This window comes from Polyodon spathula, chromosome 3 (genome assembly GCF_017654505.1).
Source record: "Polyodon spathula isolate WHYD16114869_AA chromosome 3, ASM1765450v1, whole genome shotgun sequence".
Lineage (NCBI taxonomy): Eukaryota > Metazoa > Chordata > Actinopteri > Acipenseriformes > Polyodontidae > Polyodon > Polyodon spathula.
In genome coordinates this window covers 29,466,394-29,490,803 of record NC_054536.1, presented here as the reverse complement: position 1 = coordinate 29,490,803, position 24,410 = coordinate 29,466,394, and the positions used below count along the sequence as shown (strand labels likewise).

At 36.8% G+C, this 24,410-nt stretch overlaps 1 protein-coding gene across 9 annotated transcripts in view; it reads right to left on the bottom strand.

The window, feature by feature from the left end:
- Positions 1–24,410, bottom strand: part of LOC121312953 (tyrosine-protein phosphatase non-receptor type 3-like) — a 133,712-nt gene that overhangs the window by 17,380 nt on the left and 91,922 nt on the right. For 8 of the 9 annotated variants that reach the window (XM_041244953.1, XM_041244954.1, XM_041244958.1 and 5 more), the window contains 9 exons: positions 16,501–16,524; positions 14,700–14,919; positions 13,212–13,289; positions 12,290–12,346; positions 10,182–10,338; positions 9,692–9,852; positions 3,242–3,332; positions 2,852–2,916; positions 1,053–1,199 (listed from right to left, as the gene is read on the bottom strand). In XM_041244953.1, the coding sequence (XP_041100887.1) occupies positions 1,053–1,199; positions 2,852–2,916; positions 3,242–3,332; positions 9,692–9,852; positions 10,182–10,338; positions 12,290–12,346; positions 13,212–13,289; positions 14,700–14,919; positions 16,501–16,524 (1,000 nt within the window). The remainder of the gene's footprint in view (positions 1–1,052; positions 1,200–2,851; positions 2,917–3,241; positions 3,333–9,691; positions 9,853–10,181; positions 10,339–12,289; positions 12,347–13,211; positions 13,290–14,699; positions 14,920–16,500; positions 16,525–24,410) is intronic. The other variant, XM_041244962.1, reaches the window with a different exon arrangement.

Here is a 24,410-nt window from a genome sequence, read left to right as displayed (position 1 = left end):
ACAAATTAAACATATATAAAATTGTATAGATACAGTTGCTTTGAAACGGCTTGGCTTTAATGATGGCTCTTAGTGATTTATCACTTCCCAGCAGAACAATTTCTTCTCGTTTCCTAGCAACCTTCTTGCTAAAATACACGTATAACTTTTAATGAAGCAAGGGTAAATACTCCCTATAAAATGTTCAATTTGTTCAGACCGACATTTTTTTTTACCATTAACAATTGTACATCTTTCAGTGATTTTTTCTTCTTTCTACCTCATCCAGGAAATTAATCTCTCACCTCCTTGTTTTTACACAGCATGGCTACTTCGAACCTAAAAAGCTGTTTGAGAGGGCCCGTACCAACGGCTTCACAGAAAGCTGCCAGCTGAGCAGAGCTTTTTAATTCACTTCACAATTGCACAGAACCTTAATTTGATCAACCGTGCGGGTAACAAAGAACAAAATTATTTTTTTAAAACCTACACAGGTATACGTTTGTTTTTCAGTCATGTAGACAGGATGCAGGACTTTGCGATTCAGATACAAGGATAGATTGGAAGATGGGAATGAGGTTACATTTCTTCCCATTTTTATTTATTTCCCTTATATGTTTTGGGCTCAGTAGACTCTGATGCCCCCTATGCAGCCAGCTGACAATTTTAATCTCAATGTCACTTGATGTGGAGCAGAAACAAAACTAATTCTCTGCTTGGTTTGTTTTCTTTCAGAGATGACTGCAGTTGGGGGAATTTGTTATGACAGATCTCTGCTTAGATATTCCTTTTCATTACATTATAGGAGAAGGTTTTAGCTTCCACAGGAAGTTGCATTTACCTTCATTTGGAAGCTTATGCTAAATTTTTATGTGAACTCTATGGGGTATGATAAGATGCACTACCAGTATGCAACTTTATAAATCAGACAACTAAAAGTGTACCCTTATACAATTTTGATATAGAAATGCACAGTAAAGTGAAAGCATAGGTAAGCATTGTAAAACCGAGAGAAGTAAGTTATAGTGGCCCATGTGCCTGCTAGCTTGATTATATGGGTGTTCTGGACTCACCCTCCCTCGTTCTGTAAGAGTGGTGAGCATGACGATCACGGCACAGTGCTGCTCCCACACAGCCTGCCAGAAGTGCGAGCAGGTGTGAGGCAGGGGGCCCTGGCTCGCCACATACTTGTTAACAATGCCGGCTGATGGGATTTCCATCTGAAAGGGGCGAGAAACACAGACAAGGCAATGACAACCATGTACTTACCATATTTGCTCGCATAAAAAAGTTGCCCCCCCATTGTAAGGGTGAGATTCAGGTATAAATAATTTTTTTCCTAAATATGTGTTAGATATCCTGATGCCGTTTGAGTGGCAGGTTTGCAAAAATAACAATTTTATAAGCACTTCTAGCTAGAATTGCCAGAGCGTATATATATTTGTATAGCCTACAGTAGTATTATTTCAGTATACAAGACCCAACTCTTTTTCCTAGCCTGCACGGAAGTATGTGTTTCAGTGGAATGTGGAAGGCGGTGTGGTCTGGCTGTAATTCAATGAAACTGCTTCTGTATTTTACATGACAGCTCCTGGATGTAAACAAACCTGGGATTCATTTATTTATATATACACACACAATGTCACAAAATCGTTTTAGCCAAATCTTGAGATGTTTGCGTTTTGATTTGATTTAGAAGCATTTGCTCTGGTAACGAGGGCAACAAGGATTTACCCACAACAATGGAGGTGCTGCTGTTCCCCACAGAAGCGCTCTGCTGCAGGGTCACGCAATAGAAAAGGTAACGTTATTGAGCGATAGAGCCTGTTGATGCGGGCTTTACCGTGTGGTAGATGACCGCGACTGGAGTTATGCATCCTGAGCCATAGGCACGGTAAAGCCCGATTTGTAATCTCACAAGTTTTGCTCTGTAAACCATTTGATTTGTTGATTTAGAAGTTGTGCAGATATTAAATCCGGGTATCATATGAACTGTCCCCAACCTGCTTAGTTCGAGCATCTCCAAATCAACAAACAGTTCGATTTAGGACACACTGCTCAACAGATTCAAACACCTACTTATCATGGTTCCTTGACATAAACTATATAAATACACTGCAAACAGTACATCTCTATTTCTATTGTTACAGGAACCCCAGGACTGTCTATTCTGCACAACAGGCAGGTTTTTTTTTTTTGGGGGGGGGGGGGGGGGGGCAGCATGATATCCCTTTACCAGACTACTTACCCAAGACGGAACAAAAACCACTCTGCCATTTTAAGACTACTCTGATTGAGACTAGGAGGAATTTTATTTAGAAATGACAGAGAGAGAGAGACACTTGCCAGCCTTGGATAAATTACAAAACTCCCTGCTTTGTATGTAAAATTCTGAACAGAATAAAGAAAAATAAACGTGCCCTTTGTTTATTAACATTCAGTTGATGGTGTATACGCAGTAAATATGAATGTAAAATACTGAATATAGTACTAAGCAGCGGCATAGACTCCTCATAACATGAATGTTTTTGATGGTTTGTTAACAATAGAGTTGACAGAAAATACTGAACAGAAATGTAAAATAAAAAGAGAACTCGATTGAGTTTCAGTAACTACACTGTAGCATTTTCTTATGACAAAGAAAAAAAATGCTTTATCTGTTGCACCAGTATTTATGTATCTGTTCTAATGTTAAACACATTCCTTGCAAAATGTATAGACTGCCCCCCTACAAGTTTACTTCTTTTACCATAGTGCATTTTATATTATTGTGTGTTCTGCAATAGCAGCGTAATGCATTCATAGTTTACCTAAACTACAAAAACACAGGACAAGACATTAAAAAGAAATAAAAGAACAATAAAAAACTTACATTAACAAAGTTGGCATTTATGTAATTATCCTCTTCTCCATATAAAGCAACTCTGGTATTGTCATCTGTTAGAAAAAAAATGAAACAGAGAAAACTTTAAATACTTTAATTGTTTAGATTAGGAAGGGAAATGATACAAAAACTGCAGTTCTACCATAAATCCTGACAATAAGTGATGCAAAGTCTGGAGGGCATGGCAAAGGGAACTGGCCCAAAGAAAATGACACATCCGCGATTCAAAACAGTTTTTTTCCTGGTTTCCACTCCATGTCAAAACCACAGGGATTTCAGACAAGTCCCAAAATCCACAGAAATAATGCTAAAGCCCAAAAGCCTCTAACATTAGTTTGAATTCGGTTTGCTTTCACACAAAGAGGGTACTGTACTTACACGGCAACACATCCTTGTACCGGTTCTTGTCCATGTTCTGTGGTAATTTTGCACACAAAGCAGTCATCCCAGGTTTTTTTCTGTACAGTTGCTGTCGAGAGAAAATTCAATGCTGCATTTATGTATACAGTATTTGCAGCGTTCGAAAGCATAGTGCCATGCATATATCCAGCACAATGTTGTTGAGGATGCTGCATGAAAAAGTCTGAAACAAACAATTTTATTTTCCTTAAACAAAATGTAATGGAGGGGTGGGGGTGGGGAGCGGTACAGTGACAGCGCTATAAAAAGAGTGACTCGCATGTAGTTTTCCAATTTTGCCCTAATTTACCAGCACAGGCTATTTTATTGGGAAATAGCAATGTTAGAACCACAAGAAATGGGGAGGCCAAGCAAAACTAATATTTTCAACCAGAGATTATATATCTTTACAGACTTAAAAAATAGTCATTTTCCAGGGCATCTTAAAGACATAGGCATTTTAAACCAATACTAGTTACCAGCACTCCAGATAAGGTTTTGGGTCATTGAGTAACTTACTTTCCAATTTAGACACCAGAATTCAGTCACTTATTCAACAGTCACAAGTCTGAATTCAACTGTACGGTTATTTATTTTTAAATGTTTTTAATCTATTGAAAACTGGACTTATTGGTCACATGTTTTTGGCACTTCCCAAGTAGGCTACAGTTAGCTGCCTCTGCATTTCTATGACCCATTCTCTAGCTACTGCATGCTGTATATTCACAACTGACCATTGAGACTTGGAGAACCAACGAAGCACAAGAAGCTTGATAACTTGAGCTGGGCAGTAAAATTGCTATGCTTTTGTTATGCATTCAAATTAAATATCATACGCAATAAAAAAAAAAAATTAAAAAATGCATAAAACACCCAGTACACAGCTTCTCTGTTCCAAATAGGCTACATCAAACCAACAGTATCTTTCATAAATCATCATCGCAGGTCGTAAGGAGAGCCTAAAGCAGAATAAAACAAAACAATCCAGAGTTACACTAGTGAATTGGAGACTATTTCAACGGTGCTCCGAGCCTGGTTTGAAGACTCAAATCCGTCCCCCGCCCCTTTTGCTGTAAAGTTCAATCTGAAATGGCTGCTCAGTTCAGTGACCCTCAGTCTAGAATGTAGATCTGCTATATGCCTATTGTGACATGCAAGCAGGAGATGCAGCTTTTGCATTTACATGTGCATGAAAAATTAATCAGTCAATGTGATGGACAGCCCTAACATAATTTGTTGTCCAACCCCTGTACTAATTGTATTACAGATCAGACAGACTTGTTAATTTGCGAGTCTTCAGACAATTCCAAGTTCTGAGTTTTTCACCTTCCTCTTGCAGACACACTCCTGATGAATTCCCTGCAGTGCGGTTATAAGAAACTTTTGTAATTGCAAAGCAATCATTTGACTGGAAAGCACTTTAAAGCCATTATTAGCTTTATTAACACTTGTAATGCTCAAACTGGCAATTAGCTGAAGAACGTTTATGGAGCGCATGGTACTAAGCATACTCCTTGTGTGAGAGGAACAAAATGTTTGAGCTACAAAAAAAAAAGAAAGAAAGAAAGATTTTAATGTCAAGGCTATGCATTATCTCTGGTACTCAGGACATTATGACAGAGCTGCCTGGATGGCGACCAGACACTCTCCGGCTTCTCCAAGAATTTCACCTCACTACTCTCAAGCAACAAGGGACAAAAAAACTTTAACTTTAAGACTTTCCATTTTGGGAGGATGCTTTCTAACTTGCAAGAAAGATTTTTTCTAGAAGCTGTAACATTAGAAACACTATGCATTTAACAATTTTATATAAATGCAGAATTATTTAAGTCTATGAAGTCTGAGTGGTGGATTCATTCACTGGGTTGCTATACATCATACAGTATAGCTGGTATGGCAAGCCAAATTATAATTGAGATATCTCAATTTATTTATAGATACATGTACCTCTAAATATTTTAAGATATCTCTAAATCATTTACAGATATCTTCAAATATTTAAAGATATCAATTTTCAAATGAGGTAGCTAAAATACATTTAGAGATATCATCTGAAAATGATTTCCAGATAACTTAAAACTGAGATTTAAATGAGATACCTAAAATGAAGTTGCATACATCTTTAAATCATTTCAAAAGATATGAAATTATTTTTCAGATATTTTAAAATAAAATTTTAGATATCTTGAAATATCTCCTAAGTAGTAGACAGGGAGTCATCTCAATTATTTTAAGATATCTCAAAATAACTTTCAGTTCAGATATCTCTAAATAGACAGGAAGTCCTAAACAAAGCATTTTCACAGAAAGTCATTTAGAGAGATCTTGAAACAATTTCCTTTTCATTGCGATATCTGTAAATTAACAGGAAGTAATGTATAGATATCTCGCAGTGATTTAAGAGATCTCTCTAAATTAACTAAGTTATTTAGAGATAACTCTAAAATTACAATTTGGGGTACCATGCTAACAAAACATAGTATAAAGAAATCTGTAAATCAATTTGAGAGATCTCTATTTCATTTTTAGGTATCTCAATTAAGATATCTTCAGAATGGTTTATCAAAAGATAAATTTGATCTATCTAAATATTTCAAGATATCTTAAAATGCAATTTGAAATATCTCTAAATGATAATTCTGCTTGCCATACAGCTGGTGGACAGACATACCATTAACGCTTTATAACAAGATGCAAATTTTTCAAATACAATCCAATACATAGACTGATCCTGTTAAATCTGTTTACTTCACATGCCATGGTTGCAGCTTTACCACTCAGCCTCACCAACCCCCTACAAAATTCACTCTTCCAGTTCACTATTTTAAGTAGTTGTACCCCATTTCACACAGAATCTTTTGGTACTGAAAACGCCTAAAGAGGCAGCTTGGAATTTCTGCTTCATCCCATTCACACACTCAAATATATGCCATGCCAATGCCAGTAGAAGTCTTTCACACAGCTGCTAGAACAGAATCCTTGTGGTTTAGTCACGTCACTGTTGTCATCGTAACGAAACAAGATAACAACTGGAAAAAATTTTTATCAGTCAATAGACTAAATAAGTATTTGCATGGTGTTCGACTTAACTAATAAATCATATGGTTTATCTGCAACTAGCAGTTATAAGCCAGATTACAGGAGATTCAGGAGCAATACAGGTTGTGTATTTTAGTAGGAAGACAACACTAAGTTATGAACAGATTCCAGATGTTTTATATATATATATATATATAATAAATAAAAACAGTATTTAAAAAAAAAATGATGTTTTAAATACTTTGCATAACGGATGCTCATGCAAAAGACCAATTTGGGTAAAGAACCACCACGGTGAGATATTTTGGACTGAAACACTCTCCCTATACTAACAAGGAGTGGAAAAAAAAAGCTTTAGAACATAAGGTTAGCACAGTACTACAGTCTAGTCGTGTGGGATAGACAATAAAAGAACATACTGAAAAATAAGCGATTAAACTAAAACAAGAAAGTGAACTGTTAAACTTACAAGGAACACATTGATGAAAATATCCAGTGTGATTTGACACATTTCCCAATGGCTTGCACTGCCAAGCTTTGTCAATTCTTTTCTTTTTATGATTTCAAGCTGAATAAACTGGCTTGTTTTGTACTGGATGTCATGCTTATAACTTCTGCAGATACTATTTCCGTCAGCACAACGATTGCCCAAACATTAATAACAGCTAACTTGGGATGTGGCTTCGACTTGCACAGATTCTGCTTCATCACACACGCCAGGGAAATTTCCAGAAAATGTTTTAAGATAAAAACCAAAAATGTGGAACACTGCTCGTACTGTATAATGAAATTTCTACACACTGCTAATGAACAGTGTGTATAAAGAAAAACATAAAACGCATCCGTTTTGTCATTTCAGGTTTGCAGTTAACCTTTCTCCCGTGTAATATTTTGGGATTAGAGGCAGCAAAATAGGCTAGAAATTACACAATCACTTTAATTGATGTGTCAAGATATATGTAAAAGGTTTACAAAACTCAAATTTTTCTGAATTTATTGTCATTCAAGGTTGTTTTTTTAAAAATCAATTTTGTCTTCTTTTTTTTTGCAGCCAACACCATTTTAAAAAGACTTGTTTCGAAAGATTGTTTCAATAGCGAATCGAGTTACAATGTACATTTTTAAAGAGTTGACTCAGTAGCTAGGCTAAATGTTTCAGCCTTGGTTTTTGGGTGATGTTTTTGATGACACATTTAGGCAACTTACATTATTAGAATACAATGTAAATAGAAAATTAGTGGTTTTTTTTTAAAATTTATTTTAGTAAAATGATGGTTTCATGACATTCCATGAAATTTGTTGTTTTTATTGTCATTTGTGAATTTCTTTTAAAAATATTGTGAATTTTCCGGGCCCTTATGACTGGTGCCATAATTCTTTTCCTATCAGCTGCTTTCTGACTTTCTTTGCATCCAAACAAGACCAATTTGAAATCGGTCTTATTTGTGGACCCTTTTAAGCCCAGCACTGCTGTTCTGCTGCATCATGAATCTCATTTTAATATCACAGACTTCATTTACAAATAAGCCCCTCCTACAATTTGCCATGCACATAATTAAGGCTTGACACATCTTAAAATGTATGGCTAATGAGCGCGGGGCGCTTTGCATGGTGGAGCACATTTTGGCAGGGCTAACAGGGCATTCAGTTGCCAAAAGTGTCATGACACATGAGGGGCAATTTTAAAGCAGGTGTAAACTCGGCGCTATGGCCTTAATGCCATTGCAAACGCTTGATACACGACCCCTTTTATGTTACATGGCATAGTATACACTTGGTTACCATACCACGAAATGACACAATAACACAGATTCTGCTCCACGGCTCCGACACAGACAAGAGACATTTGTATCTAACTTTTGATTGCAATGAGTAGTTTACAATTCTCTGCTGCACACACTGTTGTTTTTGTGTAACATTTTGTGAACATTATATATATATATATATATATATATATATATATATATATATATTATATATATATATATATATATAAATATATATAAATATGATATATATCACACACATACATATCACACACACACACACACACTAATATACACACACACATAATATATATATATATAATATATATATACACACACACACACACTACATATACATACAACACACACACACACACACAGTGCCTATAGAAAGTCTACACCCCCTTGAACATTTTTTTTCACATTTTGTTGTGTCAGAGTTTCATGCATTTAAATGAGGATTTTTTTTCCACTTATTTACACACCATACTCCACATGGTTAAGGGGAAAAAAGTTTTTATTGAGAAAAAAAAAAACATCATTAAAAAAAAAACAAAACCCCCCCCCCCCCCCCCCCCCCCCCCCCCCCCCCCCCCCCCCCCCCCCCCCCCCCCCCCCTTTGTGCCATTCATTTTCCCTTCCATCCTCACAAATGCCCCAGTCCTTGCCAATGAGAAACATCGCCATAACATGATGCTGCCACCACCATGCTTCACAGTAGGGATGGTGTTCTTTGGGTGATGTGCTGTTGGGTTTGCGCCAAACATAACGCTTGTATTTAGGCCAAAAAGTTCCATTTTAGTTTCGTCAGACCACAAAACTTTTTGCCACATGGCTACAGAATCTCCTGAGTGTTTTTTTGCATACTTCAAACGGGATTCAAGGTGGGCTTTCTTGAGTAATGGCTTCCTTCTTACCACCCTACCATACAGGCCAGATTTGTGGAGTGCTTGGGATATTGTTGTCACATGCACACTTTGACCAGTCTTGGCCATAAAACCCTGTACCTCTTGCAAAGTTGCCATTGGCCTCTTGGTAGCCTCTCTGATCAGTCTCCTTCTTGCTCGGTCATACAGTTTGGAGGGACAGCCTGATCTAGGCAGGGTCTTGGTGGTGCCATACACCTTCCACTTCTTAATAATCATCTTTACCGTGCTCCAAGGGATATTCAAGGATATTTTTTTATACCCATCCCCTGATCTGTGCCTTTCAACAACTTTGTCCCAGAGTTTTTTTTTTTTTTAAGTTCCTTGGTGAGTCTTTGCTTTGAAATGCACTACCCCGCAGAAGGAAACTACAGGAACTGCTGAATTTATCCTGAAATCATGTGAATCACTACAATCTACCAAAGATGGAGGCCACTTCAAAGCAATTTCAGTTTTTATTTTTAATTAATTTTCTACAAATTTCTAGAAAAAAAAAATTCAATTGGAAGTTGTGGGGTAGGATGTGTAGATAAATGGTGAAAAAAAAATAAATAAAATAAAAATAAAAATAAAATGTATTTTAATTCCAGGCTATAAGGCAACAAAATGTGAACATTTTGAAGGGGGTGTACACACACTCACACACACACACACACATTATTCTAACTATCCCTTTAGTCCTGACTAAACTGCCCTACCTCAAACTGGTTGAGCACGCTCCCGCTTTCCAGCCCTCTCTTCAGCTGCTGCATGGACTCCTCCAAGGTCCCATACTGAGAGTAGGTGGAGAGGATCGAGTCACCCGGTAATGACACATCCATCTTGTCCTCCATCATCTGCTCAACATGGAGTTTTACAACTGAAAGACATCAATACTTACAATAAAACACTTTACTATTTCTGTTACTTCTACAGCAGTTTCTTTTCCAAAAAGACTTCAAACTCAGTTTGGGCTCTTAGGCCATGGACATTTTAAGTAAAAAGACTGGAATACTGATTTATATTTCTTTGTGTGTAAAATGTAAAAAAAAAACCATCACTTTCATTCTGTTTTGGATCAGATCCACACATTACTGCACTGCATTTAAATCTAGGGATTGCATATTTTACAGTAGGTACCAGACGGCTCACAGAAACAAAAAATCCTACATGAAGACTGGAAATGGACAGAGGAAATAGACGAGTTACCTTTCCGCTTGACCAGTAGCACAAGCTCTTTGGTGTGTGACTCTCGGCTAGCTTTGATGAACATTACAACCTGGTCATGGGTGTGCTCCGAGATGTCTCTGCCGTTGATCAGCACGATTTGGTCCCCTTCCACCAGCTTCGGTGTGCACAGGTCAGCCTAGAAGACAGAAGCCACTTGTTGAAGCATTCCAGAGAGAACTGGATTACCCCTCCCTGCCCCCCACCCCCCACCCCCTTTTAACTCAGTAAAGTTGAATATGTAAAAATAAAGTTGGGTAATTGGTTCTTGGCCCAAGAAATGATGAGAATGGCCACAATACATAGCTCCTGGTGCATTGCTTTTGTCTTGCCCAGTCAGTGCTGGTTTCTATGCTTTGTAGGCCTCATATTCATTGTGACCTGCTTGGACCAAAGTTGTACTTTCTTATAGTGGTTCTTTACATGGTCATGCTAGCAACACCCTGGAGAATGCAGCCAATGAGGGACAAGCTGGGATACCACTATAAAGCCTCAATGTCACAGAGGTCTCTTTGCTTTTCCATAACTGTGGCTGAATAGTTGCACACAACTCAAGTGGATTACATGGCAAATTATGTACCTACCTACCAAATACATTTATAAAGATTGCAGATTAGGGTATTTTTAAATTTTACTTACAACCTCCAATACTGTTTGAAAAAAACAAAACTTAAAAAGGCTTCGAAAATGAGATACTGGAAAACCTCAACAGTTCATATGGAGTTTTGTAGCACTTGAGTACCTTTCGAAATGCAAGTCCCAAATAAAGCAAGCCTCTTACAGTGCATCAACATGTTTATTGCTCAACACATTTTTTAAAGCTTTTTTGAAGCACTCAATCTTTTTCTAATAACAAGATAACCACTGGCAAACAGCCCAGCACTGTTTACTAAAGCATCACTGAAATTTACAATATACATTTCAACTATAAACAGTGGATTATTTGAAGTTGAAATGTCAACAATACAGATTATGTACTACATTAACATCATTAAAAAGTTAATAGTTGACTTCATGTCAAAGGAGATACAAATTGAGGCTCTGGGCAGGCGAGATATTTTATTTAGTGCATAGTTTATTACAAAAGTTTAACCACATAAAAAGGCACAGCGTTATTTCATGGAGATTTGTATATATTTTTATGTATACAGTTTACCTTTTACACTCATGATTTCTCTGTACAAGATTTGCAATCACATGGGAAAAAACAAACAAAAAAGTTGACTGTGGTCATGCTTGGTTTATGTTTAATACCCAAGAGTATTAGACAAGTGAGTGCAGATGAAAGGGGGTTCGGGAACCCCCATCCGCAGCAGGCACTTTTTATTCTGATCGCATCTTGCAGTCGAGCCTGCTGTGAAATCGGCAAAAACAAATCAAACAGCGCTTTGATAGTCTTTTTTGAAAAACATCAAAAGGAAAAAAGGAAGGTGCAAAGAATGGGTCTTTAAAAAGCAAACAGAACAAGGAGAGATGTGACCGGCATCATTACTAGTGCTAGTTTACACAATGTGGCAGTGAAACTTAATTTTTTACTGGATAAATCATGTGCTTTATTTAGGTCATAAATATATAGCTGTGTACCAATAGTTTAATTTAATAGAAGATAATCTTACCGTGGCACAACATATTTTCACTACTGAAAGCGATTTTTAAAATACTACATTTCATTGCTTATACTTTGCAAAACACACAGCCAAGAAAGTGTTATCCCCTCTACAAGCTCATTTATTTTACTTTTGATATTTAAAATAAATCTTAAAAAAAAAAAAAAAAAAGAAGACGACTGAAACACTTTGCCTCTCGGTTGAATCGGTGTTCAATGATACATGGATACATGCAGCGCTAGTTTGTTATCCAAATTGCCTCTCTTGGCTTCACTAACTGGAACACAAGGCTTATGCGGTTTATTTTATGCTTGTAAACATTTTTCGCAATGACTCTGGCTGACATTTCAGTTACAGTGCTCCAGTGGGCTTTGATAGGCAGAGGGATTCCATTATCATTTATTATTTTTTGCCTGTTTTTTATTTTAAAAAGATTGAGGGGGCCCTCTGGTGGCAGACAGAGATTACATCATTTGTACTTACAGGGGAGTCTGGGCTCACTCTGGATATTACAAGGGGCATCTTCTGATCCACTCCACCCTATATGTAAACAAACAAAAAGACAAACCAATGTATACTTAATATAACATTTGCTGATTATGAACTATTGATAGTGAGATTTAAGGCCATTTTTTAAAACTCTGAAAAATGATCACAATTCCTGAAAAAATGAAATAGGGAGTTCATGTTAACAAAAAAAAGCTTCCTCAGGCGGTTTATGCGGAAATGTCCTATCAGACTGAATAGTTTGTAAACATGAAGTAAAATGTAATGTCAAAAAGATTGACTTGTCTTGAGGTTAAAAAACAAAGTGACAGGTTAATGCTTTCCACTCAATAACCCCTGTAATGGAATTGCACTGAGAGAATAACAGAATACAGCAGCGTACCAACTGTAAAGCCCATCAAAAGTGACTGGCCTGTATTGTCCAAAAAGCAAAAGTCACATGATCTCAATACGACAGCCATTTTACGACATAGGTTAAAGTGAAGCATGCTGTTATATTTTGCCTGTAGGAGTTTCAGTAACACTGAAAAATTAACAGTTGTAGTCAGATTTTAACATTTATAAAACCTTCCCTCATGGGAATGCTTAATTAATTGTATCTAAACAGAGTTACTTGCTTATGTAGACTAAAATTGAAAACCAGGATAAAGGCCTACAAATGCAAAAAGCTTTTGCAAGCCTGCTAAATACTAATGAATCTATCAGTTAAACACACTGTAGCGCATGCTGATACTGTGCTACTCTGCTAAACAAAATCTACATGCTCATCTTCTCGAGAAGGATCTTAAGCTGATGTGTTTCTGTGAGCGAGACAAGGGGAGTGTAAGTGAGTTAGAAGGTTTTCAACATGCAGTGAAGCCAATACTATATACAGTAGCACTATATTCTCTCTACTCGCCTTCACATTGAATCCAAACCGCCCTTCTTCATCTGGCCTTATCCGCAGCAGCAGCAGCTCTGCATCCAAGAGTTCATTCTGAAAAAAACAGACATGTTAAAGTCACGCAGCTGAGCCCATTAAACATCAGCATGCAAAGCTGCAAAAATCAATACCGTATGAAGTACTGTACACGCCTTAGGACCACTTTTAATAGTAATTACAATTTAACACTAATGGCCACATTTAACGTATTTAAAATCTGCATTCAACAAGGTGGTAAATGTAGAGATGCACATTACTAAAGTTACAAGAATGCTAATGTTTTATGAATATGGCTCGTCACTTTTGCTCGTAACTACAGTACAATGCCTCAGTAACTTCCAAACATTGAAGTCTGGAGAATGTTTCTCATGATTCATGAATCTATGAAATTACAATTCTGTTTTGTAATGGAAAGGGGAAATAGTGGTTGCCAGTAACATTATGTAGGTGTTCTATATTGTTGGCATATGGTTACCATTAAAATGCGTTAGTAATAATCATTAATGCAGGTTTGATGTTGCAAGTTGACATATTGCCAACATTTTTTGTTAAAATGTACCCCACAATGCTGCATTACTGTTGCTCTCATTAGACGATGTGACTTTTAGTGAACACAGAAGGTTTTTTCAGTCTACAGTGTGTTTTCATGGAAACACCAACAATTGAAAATACTCAACTGTAAATGTATACATGTTCTGTGGTTGCATAGCTTTGATGAGTGTGTGCTTCTTTTGCTGTGACTGGCTTAGTGTCAGTGTAGGAGTCATTTATTCAAGCTTCTTGGTGTCATGGGCTCCTGAGTGGCGCATCCGGTAACTGCGAGGCACACCTCACGGCCTACTACACGCTACGGTGGGGGGGGGGGGGGGGGGGGGGGGGGGGGTTAGGTCGGTCTCAGGGTGTCCTCGGCTCACTGCACACCAGCGACCCCTGTAGTCTGGCCGTGCACCTGTGGGCTTGCCTGTAAGCCGCCCAGAGCTGCGTTGTCCTCCGACACTGTAGCTTTGAGGTGGCTGCATGGTGGGCCTGCAGTGTGAAATGAAGTGGTCGGTTGATGGCACACGCTTTGGAGGACAGCGTGTATTCGTCTGCATAAGCAATAAACGGCGAGGGCTCATTTCGCAGCCCCTCCCAGGCCAATCGCCACTCGAGTCGAATTTTATTAACCATAACGTTTAACTCTCTTTTTTAATAGTTTTCTCTTTTTTTTTTATTTTGTTAACGGCCGATGATTTAAAAGTATATATATATATATATATATATATATATATATATATATATATATATATATATATATATATATATATATAATAATATTTTTCTTCAGTGGTGTCAACTTTAACATTTTACAAGCATGTAGTATTTATCATCTGGAAAAGGAAATACTGCAGATATACAAGGAGGGAGCAACAGGGATGCTTAATGAGTAATACATGCAAACAGGATTAAACAGTGTTGACAAACATTGTCACAGTAGTAGTGGACATCTCCGTCGGTGTGGTTTGCTTGTGTTGTGTTATCATAGCTTGCCAGGAACTGTTTATCCACCCCGTCAAGCGGGTGTGTCCCGGACAGTCTGTTCACCTGTGCCTGAGTCCCCACGCCATTGGGGGAAGGTGGCAGAGAATGGCCGTGGGATATGCAAGGGGAACTTTGTTGTGTGTCACTGCTTTCCAGTAGTTTCCTTGTTAAAAAACAAAACAACACACAATAAGTGATTCCAGTCATAACCTGGGATTGCAGCCAAATTTAAACATGCTCTGGCAGGCGAAAAAAACAATATTTTTCAACCATTTGCAATAACGAGCCCCTTATTGTTTTCTGTACATTTTTGTTTTCTCCCCCCCCCCCCCAGACTTTACAGGAGAAAAGATCAATTTTCCTTCTATGTGTATTTTTAGTTTCTCAGGCAGATCCAGAACACTACATAAACAGATTACACTGCTAATGGTTCCACTGAGAGAAAAAAAAAATGCAGAAGAAAGTTGAATATTGTAATGCAAATGAAGAAAGGAGAAAATGCTTTTTAAAATTTTGGTTATAGTGTGACACCATTAAAACCTGTTCCCAAAGACACTAAACCATTCTTTTTTTTTTTTTTATCCACAGAACAGGAAGATGACCACATCAGAGCAATTTTTTTTTTTTTTTAATGTTATAAATTTTCTTGTGATTAACATGATACTGTTTGTGAAGGAGGGCTAATGGAGTGCTTCGCAGCACGATATTACACGCAGTAAATGTTTTGAAATCAGTAGTTTTTCTGCTAATGCACAGGGCTGTGGGTGAAGCGAGGGGTTGCTTCTATTAGTGGATGGATGCTTCACCTCTACAGCTAGCTGTTTAACTGGGAATGGGCTACTGAAAGGAACTTCACAAGCCTGGTAGTTGCAGTAACGAGTTACATAACCAATAACAATTCTAACTGGGAAAGCTTTTGCTATACAGTAGAACCTCAAAGGAGTTACGAACACCTTGGGACTGGATGTTGTTCGTAACTCTGAAAATGAGTTTTCTATTGGTTTTAATAAATGTGGACACCTGCTATCTGCACCCTTAATCTAGCGAATACAAGGATACAGCACAGGAATGCAATACTCATATTGTTATGACCTGAAAGGCTTTAAAACTGTACTATACAATTTAAGCAAAAACAAAGGATCTAAAGTGTCCAGGAAAACACGGGTTAACATAATGCTTGTTTTTATTTTAAATAAAACGCATACACACAGCTTGCTCAGTCATTCACCTTCCTTTGGCTTTGGGAAAAATTACAATTTTATTATTTTTTTTTTTTAAACTAACATGCTCCTAGTAAAATTGTCCGAACTCGCTTTGAAATCCGTCTTCTCCTTTATATACCTACATGTGTTGGTACAATTATTTGCCGCCTTCATAACCAGCGCATCACTTATAGGAGTGCCCAGCTGGCTGCACTGTATACATGGTTGTGCGATTGCATACTTCTGGATAAAAGTGGGGTGTTTGGGTTGACCGGTCAGTTTGCAGGTTTGGTGTTTGTAACCGAGGCTCTACTGTAGTTTCTCTCCATTACTCATTTGTGGCCCGATTATCTTTCCAAACTTTCTTTACAGCATGTACACAGTTTATTTGCGCTGTACCCACTGCTTTACCAATTGTAATGAAACTTGGTTAGCAGATGTTATTTTGAGTAGGTCACTGTGAATAACTTTGTATTTACTGTTGTATCTGGGAATATGTATACAGTATTACAATATTTAATATGTATAACAGAAACACTTACTTTGGCATTTCTGAGTCTGGTGACCTGTTTAAGAGAAAGTGAAAGAGGAGAATTTAAAAGTCATTAGTCACATTTATAGTTATGTTGTACTATATCAGGGGTGGCCAAACTTCCTAACCCTACACTATGCTGTTTTTCCATTATTTATGTCTGTACTGTATGTATTACGCACTTCAAATAAAATCATTATTATGAAGCAAAATATTATAACTATCCTGATTTCATCAAAAACACCACACAAAGACACACTTAAGGATTCCTTTCGACAAGCTCTTCCCTTGAAGATCTGAATGCTCGGTTAAAAAAAAAAAAACATACTGGACGGCGTACATATTTATGAAAATACTCGAAACACCTACTGGTTTACGTGACATAAATAAACTTTCCCTAATGTGATGGACGAGCACTGTTTCTACGTTCTCTACATTTACGTTAATGCATATTATATATTATATATATATATATATATATATATATATATATATATATATATATATATATATATATTTTAGACCTGCAATATAGCATTTAAACATGCATTCTCTAGTTTAGCGCTAACACTCCAATGTTATAAAAAAAAAGATTTATTCATCTCAATAAGGACATTTGCCACAAGCGGTATTCCATGCCATACAAAACTCGCTTGAGTTGTTACATCAGCTTCTTTACTGAATGCCGAAAGCAGCATCTCCTGACTGCTGAGGCGTGCTTTTAAAAGATGATAGCTTGTTTCTATTCAAGTGTGATCCGGTGATTTGTATCATGAAACAGGTTTACCACTGTTCTCAGTGAAAGCTAACTCTTCCTCCCATTCTGGCTTAAAGCCTCATAATTTAGTTTATTACTTGTAGTGGGTTTGCTTAATGTCTCTACACATGATTTTAGGTGGCGCCCAGGGTGATTTTTCTGGTCAAGGTTACTTTCACATTAGGTTGGTCTTTGCCAGATCATAGCCCGAAGGGGAAATTAAAAAATAAAAAAGAGATTAACTAATTTTTTTTTTTTTTTTTTAATTTAGTCTTAGCCAATGATTTTTACCCCATTTTTCTCTCCAATTTAGAATTGCCAATTGCCTTGTTATTAATCCTGGTTCACCGCTACAAACCCCTGTTGACCCAGGAAACAGCGGCTGACACATGCGTCCAACGAAACGTGTTCCTGCCAAGCTGTCTTTTTCTGCACTGCAGATCCACAGTGAAGCCATCAGACCTATAGTGCTGGAGGAGAACACAGATCTGAGTGGCTCCTCAGTAGATGTGTAGGCGCCCTGTCAGCCACAGGAGTCGCTGGTGTGTGGTGAACCATGGATTGCCCTGCTGTCCTAAGCCATCCCTACCTGGGCAGTGCTCGGCCAATTGTGCGCTGCTCAAGAGGAACCACGAGTAATGGTTGGCAATAACATAGCCTGGATTTGAACCTGCAATCTCCAGGCTATAGGGTGCATCCTGCACTCCACGTGGAGTGCCTTTACTAGATGCACCACTTGGGAGCCCTCCTAGATTATCATTTCTGAATTTAGGGGGCCTGAAAACCCCTACGTGAATTTTTTTCTATCAAAATCTGAGACTGACGGGCAACAAAATGCCCTTTTTCTGGTTAAGTTGGCATGGAAAGACCCATCTGTACACAACTGAACAAGAACAGTCACCATTTTGTTTCCTCCCACTGTCTCTCCCATCTTAGCAAAAAAAATCTCTGAGTCAATCAGGCTGACACAGGCATGACAAGTCAAACATCGTGGACAACTCCGCACATATTCCCACAACAATGCTTACAATATAGATAGATAGATTTTTACTTTTTTTTTAATTTCTAAATGAAAAGAAAAATTACTGTGTATTTATTTTTGTAATTTACAATAGTATATATTGAATTATTTCCAAGGTTTCTTTATCCAAAGAAAAACAGATTTAAAAAAATGCAATAAACAACATGTTGTAAGTGAGTTTTTTTTTTTTTACTTGTAATGTTCCAGCATTAACAGGTTGTTTTTAGAAAAATACTACAACTTGCCTATACTACAATAAAAACCATCGTCATACTAAAGTCTGTAATAAAAGAAAAAAGCTATATTTATTTTTCTTTTCATACACCAATTGATAAGCACAACACAGTTTAGGTTGTGCATAGTTATCAAATTCCCAAGACTCTTACCGGAAAATAACAGCATAACTTTTGGCAAGAAAAATGAAGACAGCAAACCATGACAGTACACTTTAAAACCACAAAAGCATATAGTCGGAAATGTCTTACAATAAAATTTATATTTATATATATATATATATATATATATATATATATATATATATATAGCTATATATATATATATATATATATAGATATATATATATGTGTTGTTTTATAATTCTTATAATTACATTCCTTACCACTTAATTTGACCCCCCATTTGTTACAATGAACGCGCTGACAAGTCTCAGATTTTAATGTCCCTCAGCTAGCGGAAATTGCGTACAATTTCAACGCATGCAAAGTTTGACTTTAGAATAACACCTATAAACGGTAAGCCAGTATTTTTAATGATGAAAGGATCAAACCGAGATTTTGCACATCTCTTGTTATTAACACTGCCTGTTCGTTTTTCAATCATCTTGACGGATCAAACAAACAGTAAGTTGTCGTTTCAAAGAACGAATCTAAAACATAAGCCGGCTTAGGGTTTGAAACCTAAGCCACGTAGGGTTATATATATATATATATATTATATATATATATATATATATATATATATATATATATATTATATATATATATATATATATATATATATATACACACACACACACACACATATATATATACACACACATATATATATATATACACACACACACATACATGTATACATATACATACATACATACACACACACTTTGTATTGCCAAGCAACAGAGAGAAACTTTTTTTCTAACAAGTTTTCCAATGTTTGAAGGTGTTATGCCCTCATGTAGATCCGAGTGGTAGCGGATTTAAATGCTACCACTGTACAAAGCATTACATTAGGGCCTTGTGTACCAAGGTGCTGTAAGAGAGCATGTGTGAGTCTCTTTAGTGTATTTCTGTAAAAGTATGTTAAATGCCAGGGAAGGCTTATTTTAATTTGTTAGACATGGTGGTATTTAAATCTGCCATTGTGTAGATCAATAAAATAGGGCCTGATATCAGTATTGTTATGGAATGAATTAATCTTTTGAGAACAACTCAAAGTTCATCGTCTCAGTTCTCTAATGGTTTCACAGCAAGCTGCACCCTCGTGACTGTGCATTGCTCTACGTTTGAATTTTAAGCAAGCCAAATTACAAACTTTATCTGCATAAATGTTAAAAATACTCTCTGCAATAATGCCTGTAATTTCACCCGTCTGAGTCAATACCCACCCCCACACTTTTGCCTTAACGACAACTGTACTCTCCCTGGGCGTGGACTTGGCAGAATCCGGTAATTAAAATGACATTTGAAGCTGCTTTCTATTAATATTTTTAGTCATGACTCATCATACTTTTACATAGTCAAAACAACCGGGGTGTCTTTGATCGAAAGCAGACCAGTTTCTACTCATCTCCGTGGTTTCACTGTGCAAGGTAAGGATTTATTTTATAAATCTGCTGAGAGAGGTCCAAGACGTGTGTATTGTCGTTTCATAATTAAATAAACAGGGTTTTGCAGTGGCTTGATAAGATCTTACAAATATAGATATTCTATTTGCAGTCATGGTTGTTGCTGGGAAATAGGTGTTTCTTTTCTGGTACACAATGATACATAGAGTATTTAAAAAAAAAAAAAACAATTTAAAATAATCTGGTAATAATAATGGGAAATAGGAGAAAATATACTTATTTTGAGAAACTCAAAACTAAAAATGCTAGTTAAAAAAAAAACAATTCAGTCAGAAATAAACACTAAAGTTTAAGATCTTCAAAGGCCACACATTCAAGGAAATTAAATAGAGATTATTATTTGACACACGACATTTATTCATACCTTGTAAAGACATAATTTTTACAATACAACCTGAACTCATACAAATATTCAGAGTTATTCTGTTCATAGTATATTTGGGTAATAAGATTCCAATATCTAGTACATTTGGGTATTTTTAGATGCGCATTACACACAGGGTGGTTGTTATATCACTACTGTATTACCCCATCAAACACTGCACTATCCGATTACTACACACCTTGCATATACTGTAATATACAACCTGTAAATAAGACAGAGATATTCTCTCAACATTTGTATAAGGGTTATATTCCAATTTATCCTATGGATGTTGCTGAACCACAAATAAAATGAGTTTCTGTAAATTAAACTTACTGCTTTGGACATATTGAAAGATCAAGAAGTTATAGTACTTAAAAAGGTTTATCTGTCCTGAGACCTTGCAGTACCTCTTCCCTAAGTCTTAAACACCAGATGCAGTAATGCTGTCACTATCCAGGCCTAGTTAAACCTAGACGGGCCTCTTGGCTTCCCACAGGTCAATCCAACATACTTATTCCAACACATTCAAATTTACAGTAAAATGACCAACTATTTATTCAAAAATTGAGTTCAATCTTCCTACATCCTTCTCTCAGTGCTACAGGTGGCTTAGAAGAAAGTCGTTCCTGGTTTATTACACCATACTTGAGCTGGTACCGTCTGAAAGCCTTAAAATAGGTCTCAGCTATCGCTAAATAACACTGTGTAACACAATTTTTGTTCCTGGGTAGTAAGTGTTATTTCCTAATTGCTTATGCCTCAAAAGTATAGAAAATGGCTATTATTCCCCACAAACTTTGCTTTTGTGACCAGGACAGTGATATTTTGAAATGTACCTATTTCCAATGAGAAAACGGACGAATTTGTGTCTTTTCGTTCACATAAAGTCAGAAAAAAACAACATATGAATCCAAATTAACATGTGTTTATACTAAAGTAATACAAAAATGACTACAAAAGATTTAGAAGTGAGTAGTTTTTTGAGATTTACAATTATACTGTAAATCACTTTCACGAAGCAGCCCCCAAATGTAGTCTCCCATCATGTTCTCGTTATACTGTCCTTGGTAGCGGCGTTCAGAGTCCAGTATACCCTGGTGGAAGCGCTCGCCTTGCTCCTCCAAGTACGCTCCCATGTTCTCCTTGAATTTATCAAGATGAGCATCAAGGATATGGACTTTGAGGGACATCCTACAGCCCATTGTGCCGTAGTTCTTCACCAGAGTTTCAACCAGCTCCACATAGTTTTCGGCCTTGTCATTGCCCAGGAAACCCCGAACCACTGGGACAAAGCTGTTCCAAGCCGCTTTCTCCATACTAGCGAGCTTCTTGGGGAATTCATTGCACTCTAGGATCTTCTTTATCTGTGGTCCGAAGACGACACCGGCTTTGACCTTTGCCTCAGACAGCTTAGGGAAGAAGTCTTGAAGGTACTTGAAGGCTGCCGACTCCTTATCTAGAGCTCTGACAAATTGTTTCATAAGGTCCAATTTGATGTGCAGTGGTGGCATCAGCACCTTCCGGAGGTCCACCGGTGGCTCCCACTTGACGTTGTTCCACCCCACAGAGAACTCGGTCCGCTGTGGCAAGCCCTACGGAAAGCTTACTACCACAATAGAGCATTTCTGTTTTTTTTTTTGTTTTTTTTTTAATGCTCTTACCTTAAGTTTAGAGGAAACACCTGTGAAAATTTTTTTTTTTCAGGGCATTCAACAAGAAACTGCAGTCATTCACAAACTGAAGAGCACAACCAGAAGACCTTACCCCAGATCAGTAAGTGAGGGAGCTATTTGTGCAAAGGCTACTTAGACTGATTGTCCTGGGAAAAAGGCTTTTTTATCGTAGGTCAATTTTATTGCTACTCTAACAACCCAGAAGTGGGTTTCCAGAAAGACAACTGCTCCATCACAATATTCCTACTATAGCTTCTAATTTATAGCCATGTTCTCCTACCAGCCACTAACTTTGTTTCAATGGTACATTTCTGCTGAATGCTTTAGGACAGTGTTACTAGTTGAAGTTCTGAACATTTGGGATATTAATGTTTAATAATGGGTCTTTACTGTAAGGCTTATCATCTGAATGACTAAGGGATTCCATTTTCTCTAAACATAAATCAAAAAGCAGAAAATCCAGAGGGGCAAGGGCAATTCTTCAATGGCCTTCCATAACAGCTTGTGCCACATTACCACATACTTGTAATTTGTAAAGTTTTATTACTGCCTGCAGCCAGCACCTCTTCCAGGCAACCCTTGGAGATTAGTTATAATAGGTTATTCCCATTGATGAACAAGAAACTGCTTTATCTCATATAATTTTAATTGTGGCATAACACAATTCTGTGGTTCAGAAAAACTAACATAGTAACTTTTTTTGCATGTTTAAAGCTGGGAAACTATGTACCGAATTTTGGAAAGAACAAATGATTTATAGAATGATGATTTTATTCCCTGTGCATCCCTCATTTTTATACAGATATGCAAAATATTTTGTATACCGTTTGTATACAACTTTATTCTTTTGTGTATTTCAACACCGTACCAGCCACTGTCATTATAAAATGTTGCATCGAATTTGAATGAAAACATTATTTTTCAACCACAGTATGTCTAATTATTATGAGACACTTGCCTCTATTCATCGGTGTTGGGTCTAAAATTCCTTACTAAGGATTGTTTTCTGACAGTTCTCTGACTTTCCGATTCATCAAAGCTGTAAACACATATGACTGACATGTGACATCGCTTCATTCAAAAAAGATCAGAAAAATCTCTACCACACTACAGTCAGCACTCACGTATCCGACTCTATAAAACGCTGACTTCGGTGACGCTTAAACGAGTGTGACACATCTGATTATTTCATTTTGGCCCGTTCCAACCATTGTCTGTTTTTTTTCATGGAACACAAAAGATACAATGTTAAAAATACATAGCTGAAAGGACAGTGTTTTAAATTAAGTAGGCTTCTATTTAGATGTGCTGTAGTTGGCTGTGTTGGTACAGTACTATATTTTCAACAGAAGTAGTATTTTAATTCAGAACAATGACTCTGAAAATATCACGTGCTAAGAGACGACTGTGGACACATGGACTAATACAGTACATACTTTTAAATCCCGTATGTAGGGTAGCAGTATGTAAAGGTCTGATCTGATGATATTTATGTGAACTGCACAACAACATGTAACATTACTGTTCAAAATCACACAACCCTGCAATAAAAAATAACAATTTTAAAACTACAGATTAATGAAATCTTTAACATTATAAAAGTGCATTTCCCCAAAATGTAAATAACAATAAAATGCTATTACAAACTTGTAAAAGCGGGATACAATTTATAGGAAACAGTATAACTGAAATGGGTATTTAAGCAACACAAATTTGAATATTTTATTACTTAAGAATTTTTATACCTTTATAAAAAAATAAAATAAAAAAATAATCCCATAAACATTTAAATAGCTTTTAAATTGGCCAAACACTTTAATATAGATTTTCAATTTTTATTTTTTGCTTTTGTAGTTTGTCAATCAACAATAAAAAATGCAGTATGTTTGTTAATACAGTACTCACATGAGAACCCCGAGAGAAAAAAATCTAAAGCAGAAATCATCTTGTTAAGGAACAACAGTACACAAGCCAATAAAATTCCTAAAAGCTTGCTGGTGCGCTGGAAACTCGACATGGATGCACTGCACTAATTGTAAGGTTATACATTTAGCTTTTTGCAGGAAGCATTTCAGTTTCTCTTTCAGTCTATTTATTGAACTGCAATAACTTTTCTTTCTTTTTCTTGACAAATGTTGGCAATGCTCACACTCTCTCTCTCTCTGTCTGGTTATTTGATGCTGTAGCTGTACTGTACTAGGATTTAGGGAACATGTCATTAATGTTATTGCTGTT